Consider the following 10,768-nt stretch of genomic DNA (forward strand, 5'->3'; position numbering starts at 1 on the left):
TACATATATATATATACATACGACGGGCTTCTTTCAGTTTCCGTCTACCAAATCCACTCACAAGGCTTTGGTCGGCCCGAGGCTATAGTAGAAGACACTTGCCCAAGGTGCCACGCAGTGGGAATAAACCCGGAACCACGAGGTTGGTAAGCAAGCTACTTACCACACAGCCACTCCTGTGAACTTTTAATACAAATAATATCAACAAGATATAACATTCTCTACAGAATACTGCAGAATCAATTATGCCATACAGAATATTACACAGTATGCTGTGCTGCAGCTGTAGTGCAATGTTTTATCTAAATGTTATAAATGATCTCCCTAAACGAAGAGTCTCTGATCGTTTCCTGTCACATGCAGTCGTTAGGTTTCTGTGAATATCGGATTGGATTCGTAGATATTTTGTTTGTATTCCAAATATCTAATGGGATTATAGTTCACAAGTGAAATTGAAAATACAAAAATGAATATACAGCATTGAAAAGCAAATTTACTGCGGTATACGTTCGGAGATAAAATCTTTTATTGACAGGCTATAACTAAAAATACAATATATATTAGATGGAGACGAAAATTGTTCAACAAGTGGCTCGCGGGAACGCAATTTGCATTTTAGCCTAGTCGGGCCTTATCGATGGCTTGTAGCCACAGCCAACCATATGCCTAGATGTGATTCATTACCTTCGATATAAGAGATATTATCTCTAGACGAATGCAACTGAAACTTGTTTTTCAATGGTATATACACATTAAAAATGATACATAGCTAGCTATATTAAACTAATATTGCTTCAAAAGCATATACCGAAAACAAAACAAAAAAAAATTAGCTGAAATTAAGAAAGAAACAAAACCCAACAAAAAGACTTACCGGCCACGCGAAGGAAAACGGCAGTTTAATGGTTCTCATGATGTTAGCATGAGATCCTAGATGAAATGTGCTTTCTCCCAAAACTGGGGTCATATCAGCACCAAAAGTACATTTAGAATCCAACGGGGGTGGATTTTGGTAATGCATCAAGCATATGGAAAAGAAAGTCCGACACTTTTCTGAGCAAACAGAATTTTCAGTGCTACCTTCGCAGCATGTTCGTGTTTGGGTGATGCTGTCGCTGTTATAGAAAGAAACTATCCGGACTTCGAATATACCTAGGCCGCTCACCTGCAAAAAGAGACAGGACACAATACATTATTAACAGTAATAGGAACAACACTGAAACTAAGGAAGAAGAGGATAAGGGGATGGAGAAAGATGAAGTGGATAATACATGCATGCATAAATACATATATACATACATACATACATACATGCATCTAGACATGAAAATATATACATAAAAACGCATCCATAAAACAAACATACAAATCTGCGCATAAATACATATGCATACGCCTAAACATTAAAATATATACATAAAAACGCATCCATAAAACAAACATACAAATCTGCGCATACACTAACACCAAATACTGCACACACACACATGTGCACAAATACCTAGATGATGTTGATAAAAGTTCCAATGAAGGAGCCTTGAATCTATGTTAAGGTCCGGCTCTTTCTCTATTGACAAGAAATACAGAAATGAAACTGACTGATAACATACATACATACATACATACATTTATACATAGGTAAATAAATGCTTATAAGTATATTATGTAAAATAAATCAAACCAGACGTGGAAATATAAACATTTATTTGCTCGATCGTTCTTTTCGTGGACTTAACATGTGACTTTGAGATGAATGATTGTCGAGGAACACTTGTCTGTTCACATCATCAAAGAGATAGAAAAAACATTTTTGATCGTAGATTCGTTTGTATAATTTGATGGTTCGCGAATGATGTAAAACAGAATAGTGGGGATCATAAACAATGACGAAATGTAAACTTTAAGCAAAATTTCAGTTCAAACATTTGTGTGTGTGTGTGTGTGTGTGTGTGTGTGTGTGTGTGTGTGCGCGCAATAATCAACGAATGAGAAAGAGGTGCTCAATACATTTTGTAGAGGATATAGTTTTTTTTATTAAAACCGAATCCGGGAGACATTTTTTCGAGACTCGAGTTTCAGACTACTACGATCTTCAGGCGAGTCGTCGCCTGGAGTCGCCAGACGAACTATCAGCTTCAGTTTTAATAATAATACTCTTGATAAAAAAGAGGCTACGTATATAAACATGTATTTGTGTCTATGAGAGCGTTTGTATTCATATACGTATGTACTTATGTATGTATTGATATATGTCTATGTGTGTATGAACATGTATATATGTTTATACATGCATCTATATATGTAGATGCATATGTATAAACATACATACGTACATACATACATACATACATACATACACTAAAAGCAATAAACCCAATAAAATATAGATTTATTCGAATTTTTTATCGCACACTATACTTAGTTTGGTTTTATATTTCACATAAACTCAGTGTTCAGAAATAAGTTAGTATTCAAATTGTTAAACAACATTTCAAACAAGTGGAAATTAGAAATAACAAAAACGTAATATTGCACAATATTCTGTTTTACATCTTTTTGCTTTTAGTGTTAACCTATGAAAATATTCAGTTCTATATTTAAGAGATGAGGAATTATGTACATTATTTACATTATTTACATTTAACGGATATTTGTCCTCATCGTGTTTGCTGTTAACACAACGTTTCGGCTGATATACTATCCAGCTTTCATCAGGTGTCTTGGGGAAATTTGAACCTGGGTTCTCATTCCTAAGGTATTTTTTGATGTTGTTGTTATTATTATTATCATTATTAAGGTCGCTGCCTGGAATCGAACTCGGAATATATATATATACATACATTTATGCATATAAATATTCACATATGCATATATATATACGTTTATATTTATGTATACATATATGCATTTATATATTTCTATATATATATATCTATATCTATGTGTGTGTGTGTGTGTGTATGCGCGTGTACAGGACACGTTCCGGTATATTACAACGTTCTTCACTCTATCGTAATGCCAGTTCCAGTATTACATAACAGTTAAAGATAAAATAATAATAATTCATACCAGGCATCAGCAGTTGAAAGTATCAGTAACGTTAATGTTTGGCGTAGAGAACTAGGTTAGTCCAGGTAGCAAAGGGTGGAACTTTCCTTCTTTTTCTTTATTTGTTTGTTCAATTATTTGCTTACTTATTTATGTAAGTTTTCTGTACTTTTTTAATGGATACGTTTGCTATTTTACTACTTGTGTTTTCTTTATTTAACTCGTTCTGTTTGCTTACTTCCGCCTGCGGAAGTAAAAGTGCTAAAGTAATAAATTAAACCATCAAGCAAAAGTGTTGCTTCACAAATACTATTATAAATTTGGGCGATACCATCTTAAAACAACAACAACTGTAACAGAAGCAGAAATAACAGCAACACAATAAACACAATGCGTGTATGTGTGCGCGTGAGTATACACACACACACACACACACACACACACATATATATACATATATGAATGTATGTATGCACACACATATACCTATACACACACAAATACGCACATATATTATGTGTGTGTGTATATATATATGATCGATAGAATAAGTACTAGGCTTCTAAAGAATAAGTCCTGGGGTTGATTTGCTCGACTAAAAGGCGGTGCTCCAGCATGGCCACAGTCAAAAGACTGAAACAAGTAAAAGAGTAAAAGAGTATAATACATATATATAAATCATGTATATACATATATATATATAAATCATGTATATACATACATATATATACATATATATATATCTACATATATATATTTATATACGTACACACACATATATACACGCACACACACACACACACATATACACACATATATATATATATCTACACACACACACACACGCTTATTTTATATATATATATATATATGAACGTGTGTAAGTATGTACCTATGTACGCATATCCCTATACATACACGTTGAAACATACACATACCAACATTCAGAAAAGCCGCAAATATGGTTTGCCAATATTTTCCTTCTGTACTCACATATTTTTTTAATATAATCGCCATTACAACGTCCGTTGCTAGCATCAATAGTGCACGAGGATGTGCATGTGTGCGCGAGCGCGGGTATGTATCTGGAGCGCGGGTGTGTATCTACTGCCGCCTTCCTTTCTCATCATTACAATTACCAGGAACCTTTGTCGGTTACCGTTAGTTACCTTGAATCAACCCTGATCGAAGAGGCATTATGCGTTGTTACGCTATGTATCTAACGTATTCGTCTGTCCGTTTTAGAAAAAGGCTGGAGGGATGTTATTTCAAATAGGTTTCACTGCTGCTGCCAGCAGGATGTGCCACCTTGAAGAGGCATCTGTGTTGACCCCCAAGTACTTTACAGTACATCCGTTTCATCTACTTGTGGTTCTTCCTTTCCTCTCTTTCTCTCTCTCTCCTTTATATATATATATATATATATATATATATATATATATATAGATAGATAGATAGATACATACATACATACATACACACATACATGTACACTCTTACTAGTTTCCATCATTGACTGCGGCCATATCGGGGCACCGCCTTCAAGATTATATCAAGACCATTGTGTTTATGTCAGCTTCGTACTTATTTGTAATTTTATATTAACCAAATTGTTATAAACAAACCTTTACGGCTCAACACCTGTTCCTTTTGTTTAGTTTTCTTTTTTTTTTCTTTTTCGTTTTAACTTCTCACTTGTCTACAGTCTACAGTCACTTCTTTCTTTCTTTCTTTCTTTCTATCCCCAACGGTTTCTTGCCTTCTTCCATTCACCATCTTATCGTCATAATTCCATTTGCTTCCGCCTTAGCTATTCTCGGAGCTGTAAGCTATTTTCTTCGCCTGAAGCCAGCAGTCATGGTCATCAACCCAGGGTTTTTTTTTGTTGTTGTTGCTGCTACTGCTATCTCCGCTTCATTCGACCATCTCTCTCCTTTATTATCTATATATTTATTCATTTATTTTGCTTTCTCTCTTTTTCTAAGAATCAGGGATTCAAATGGTCTTTACTACGAACTATAACTCCTCTTTACAACCACTATAAATGTGTTTGTGCGTGTGTCTGTTTTGTGCGTCTGTTTATGCAAGTGTATGAGTGTATGGGGGTACTAAAAATTGCATATGCCAATATGAGTCGATGCAAATCATGCAAATGAGAATAATATATAAAAAGAAAGAACTAAGATAATGCCTAAAGGGCACTTGTATAAATAGTCGAAAGAGTATGGTAGATAAATATATATTACAGTGAGTTATCTTTGTGTTTCTCCTTTCTGAAAAAGGATAAATGTCCGACACGTCACATTTTCACCTCCCTCAGTAATTTTTTTTGTATCATATCGTAATATATATTTATCTAAGGAATTTTATTGAGGGAAATACAGACACACAACCGAAAGACAGATTTCCTAGTTTCACCAAGTGAAATAAAATGAGCAGACTACACACCATGGTGACCAACAGACAAAAAAAAAAAGAAACAAACAAATGAAGAGGTCAGGCGACATATCATGATGGTCAACAGACTAAAGAAGAAATGAATGCTATACTGTTTGTATGAAACTTATGTTTTATGATGTCATTGTTGTCACTTCATTTTATGTAAATTATAAGTTAAGCAAATTTGAGAAAAATTAAGAAATAAGATTAGGAGATAAAACAAAAATGTTGTTTCTTCATTGTTGGAAAGAGCAGGTAATGATCTCAAAATTCTGACTGGCCACTTGCTTGGTACTAAGATTTTGAAGGAAAGCATTTTGCTTTGTTCATCATCCTTTAAATCTAAAGGTCTTGGAAATCTTTATAGTCCCAGATATCGTGATCGTTTGTGGTGTATGAATTAAAGATTTTCCGTTTTCTCCCCCAAAACCCAAATTCAACCACACTTTGCCCCAGACGGGTTGGTAGGTATCCTGCTGCACTAATAATAATAGGTATGAAGCTGAAGGTGTATCTTGTGAACCGGATTTGCAAACTCCTTAACAATGGTCTACAGATGTCCTTTTTGTTTATTTGTATGTATGCATGTCATTATTCACTTTTATTTCAAGATTTCTTGCAAATAGAGAAAGAGCCTGTTTCTAACTTAGATCCAAGGCACTTTCACTGGAATTCCAACAACATCACCAAGGTAGTTTTGTATGTATGTATATGTGCAGATTTGTATGTTTTGTTTTATGTATGTACTCTCATGCATATAGTTGCATGTCTAGACATGCTCATGTATGTATATACGTATGTGTAGATAGATAGATAGATAGAGAGATAGATAGATAAATGTGCATGAGTACGTCTTTAAGTGTCTGCCTATATATTCTCTATGAAGCTGCAACGATGCTGAATAATAGGCAAGTCAACTAAAGTTCAAGATAAATGGATGTTAAATGTCAAGTAGTTTGTCATCAGTTAGCGGGGGAGTTGCAAACTCATATACAGAGCAATAAGAAAAGACAGAAACAATGTCAATGAGGAGTGGGGAGATCTTCCAGTGTCATTCGGTCTACTAGAAATAGCAGCTAAAGTTCCCTTACAAATGCCCTACGGTCTTGAAAAGAAAATATGTAAATAAGTAAAGGATGAGTTGGATAGTTTGTCTCTGTTATACAAAAGGATTAAATAGCAATTGCTGAAGAACCTTAGATCATAGGTCTCTCTGATCAGAGCCAACCAGGTACTACTTATATTAAGTAATATAAAATAGTACGGTCTATGTGTGCTTGCTTGTCTTATCATACGCGCACACTCACACACATACATAGTACACCATATATGCGTATACATACATAAACACACACACACAGATTACACTGCATATAATGTGTATACATTCATTCATTCATTCATGCATACGTAGAAATCTATGCATGCATACTTATAGATACAGTTCAAAATAAAGATGTCGAATAGCATTTTAAGAGGTGGCAGAGTGGCAGAACAAGGAATTACAGAATCCGCACCACGAGAAATAGGAGGGTGCAGAAGAAATAGACAGATGTGGACATGTGTAGACTAAATTATAAGGTGAGTGGATGTTCTACGTGTGTACCACGGTATGGACTCTAGAAAGCTGTTCAACAACACATTTATGAGTATCTACAGTGGTTCTTGTTTCTCCCTTATGGTACTTACGCTGTCAAATAGCGCTAACATATACGTTGTATGTAGGTACGTGTATGATATATATGTAATATATGCATGAAAGCGCGTGGTTCAGTGGTTAGGGTATTCGGCTCACAATCGTAAGGTCGTGAGTTCGATTCCCGGCGCACGTTGTGTCTCTTGAGCAAGACACTTTTTTTTACACGATACGCCAATCCACTCAGCTGACAAAAATGAGCTAGATATGTATTTCAAAGGTCCAGCCTTGTCGCATTCTGTGTCACACTGAATCTCCCCGAGAACTACTTTAAGAGTACGCGTGTTTGTGGAGTGCTCAGCCACTTACACGTTAATTTCACGAGAAGGTTATTCGGTTGATTGGATCAATTGGAACAGTCGTCGTCGTAATTGACGGAGTTCCATTAAAAAAAGTATACTAACCGTCCACGAACACTTATTACAAATCGCTAGTATGAAGGGCAAAGTAAACTGGATAGTCTAATTTACATATGTGATACTTTTATAAGCAGCAAGACCGAATAAAATATTATTTGTCTTAGCACTCTTTCGCTTCGTTTTCATTGGTTGGCTAAAAATCAGTACATATGTTCTATAGTATATTATAGCACTGAAACTGAGCCCTGCTGTTAGCACACCTGCTGTTTAATGTTCAATTTAGCTACTACAAATGTGTTAAAAATGTAAATTGGTTTATCCAGTTGAATTAACCTTTAATATTAGTGGTTTTATACTAATCAAGGCGATGAGTTCAAATTCCGGCGAGGTCGACTCTGCCTTTCATCTTTTCTGGAGTCGATAAAATAAGTGCCAGTTGACTACTGAGGTTAATGTAATCAACCTATCCACCCGAAATTTTAGGCCTATAGCAGAAAGGAATATAAGTGGCTTTATACAAATCAAGGCGGCGAGTTGGCAAAACTACTAGCGCGTCGGAAAAAAAATGCTTAGTGGCGTTTTTTCTGCACTTTACGTTCTGGGCTCAAATTCCATTGGGGACGACTTTGCCTTTCATCCTTTGTGGGTTAATAAAATAAGTATCAGCCAAGAGCTGGTTCCGATGTATTCGACTTTGCCCTTTCTCCTCAAAATTGCTAGCTTTGTGTCAAAATTAGAAAGAATTATAAAGGATTTGTAAGTATTGGGTTCATGGATAGTTGGTCCCTCATTTTCAGTCAACAAACATATTGTACAGACACATCGCGTAATCGTCGTAATACACAATGATGGCTAATAAATCTATAGATATGTTCTATATTACATTAAAACAATGAAGCAAAACGCTGTTATGACACCAATGAGTTAATAAGTATGTATTCAGAGAGGAAAAGGAAGGCATTGGGAGGAAGAAAGAGAAAGAGATAAGGAGAGAGTATGAGATACACATACATTTCTGTGAGGGTTAGAGATCCTGAATTAGCAGCATTAACAACAACAAAATACCAATTCTACTACTGCTGCTGCTACTAACAACAACAACAACAACAACAATAATAATAATAATAATAATAATCTTTTTATGTGATAAGTGGAATAATTTATGTTTGCCTCACTGAACTTGACTACGAAAACGTGTATAATATTTGTCAGCTATAAAATCTCAATGGCGTCCATTTCACTGAGTAATGACATATGTCTATGACATAACAAAATCATTCACGTAAATACACACGTTTTGACATGTGCTTATATCAGTGTGCGTGTGTGTATGTGGAGCGTATTTCCATTTGGTAGAACGTAAGTGTTCACTCAGCATATTCAGTACGTATAAACGTATGACGAGTATTTTAATAAGTTTCCTTCGTAACCACACGGTTTCTTGTTTGAGCCTATTGCACGCTACCTTGCGCAAATGATCACTACTATTGCACAGGCTCCATCTATCTATCTATCTATCTATTTTACTTGTTTCAGTCATTTGACTGCGGCCATGCTAGAGCACCGCCTTTAGTCGAAACAAATTGACCCCAGGATTTATTCTTTGTAAACTTAGTACTTATTCTATCGGGTCTTTTCCCTAACCGCTAAGTTACGGGGACGTAAACACACTAACATCGGTTGTCAAGCGATGGTGGGGGACAAACATATACACACACAAATACATACACACACATATATATATATATATATATATGTATGTATACGACGGGCTTCTTTCAGTTTTCATCTACCAAATCCACTCACAAGGCTATAGGAGGCTATAGTAGAAGACACTTCCCCAAGGTGTCATAAGTAGTTAAGGTGCTATATATAGTTAATATATACTTAGTGTGTGTTGTATATATGTGTGTTCATGTATTCATATGTGTTGTGTACATTCATGCTTCTGTCTTAGGTGAACACCGTACGTTAAACTATAAGCTCCTGGCAAGTTTCCTGTTTGAAGCTAATTCTCTTCATATATGCCATAAATGCCCTTTAACAAAGGATGGACGGCCTTAACTCACATTCCGTCTCTCCTTAAAAATAAAGTATAACACCTCATGCCTAGTTAAACGAGTCAGTTGTCTTTACTTTTCTTTTCTTTTTCTGTTTGTTTGTTTGTTGTATATATTGCTTTTACTTTCTCTTTCATCTTCCTATTTCAACGTTTAATTTTCCGCTTTTTTTTTTACTGACTTTTTATTTCTATTTTTATTTTTGGTATTACTTGAATTATGGGGAGATAATTGTCGGCAAGCAGCGAGGTTAAGAGAGCTGTAAAAAATAAAGAAGACAAGAAAACCTTCAGCATTAGCTTTTCGCCTTCTTTATCTTCGTTTTTATCATCATAATCCTTATCATAATCCTATCTATTTATTATAACCATCATCATCTATTATGTTAGCTTTCTTTCCTACATTTTCTTTCTTTTACCTTTACTGTTATTTTCGTTTTTGATAAACTCGTTTTCTTTTTTTTCTTTTCTGTATTGAATTCTATTTTTTTCCTCTTCTGCCATAACACTCAACTGCTCAGCCATATATACATACTTGCAAACAATTCTCTCTTTCAATCTTCCGCTTTTTCTCTGTCTCTCTTTCTTTGCCTCTGTGTGTGTGTGTGTGTGTGTGTGTGTGTGTGTGTGTGTGTGTGCGCGCGTCTATGTGTATTTTTACTCATTCCTTCGTACATGCATGCACATACATATATAGATACATACACATACATACATAAATGCATTAATTGGAACAAAGAAAACCACAAACTAGAATAACGAACTCAGTAATAATTTATATGACATAACTTATAAATACGTATATGTATGCATGTGTATATAAATATATATATATATATGTAGGAAGATGTTTGCATGTGTTCAGGTTCACTCACACACTCTCAAATAAGATGGATGCATATAAGCATATGCGCGCGCATACAACCACACCATTTGTATATTGCAGATTAAGATTGCTCCTGGAAATAATGTGCAAAGAAAAGCCAAGCACCACATACGAAGAACTGAATTTAATAGAATATATTCGATTACTTTTATCCACCTTTTAGACCAGAGAGAAAAAATAGAGACTATACATATATATATAAATTTGTATGTATGCTTAATGCATATGTGTTACGTGTATAAATGTACACACACACACACAAATATATATATATATATATA

General features: G+C 34.9%; 1 protein-coding gene across 1 annotated transcript in view; it reads right to left on the reverse strand.

Annotated features, from left to right (window-relative positions):
• The window catches only part of LOC106870007 (delta-like protein 1), an 89,357-nt gene that overhangs the window by 32,558 nt on the left and 46,031 nt on the right, over positions 1-10,768 (reverse strand). The window contains exon 2 of the mRNA XM_052972575.1: positions 875-1,165. Coding sequence (XP_052828535.1) covers positions 875-1,165 — 291 coding nt within the window. The remainder of the gene's footprint in view (positions 1-874; positions 1,166-10,768) is intronic.

Source organism: Octopus bimaculoides, chromosome 13 (assembly GCF_001194135.2).
Source record: "Octopus bimaculoides isolate UCB-OBI-ISO-001 chromosome 13, ASM119413v2, whole genome shotgun sequence".
In the NCBI taxonomy this organism is placed as follows: Eukaryota; Metazoa; Mollusca; class Cephalopoda; order Octopoda; family Octopodidae; genus Octopus; species Octopus bimaculoides.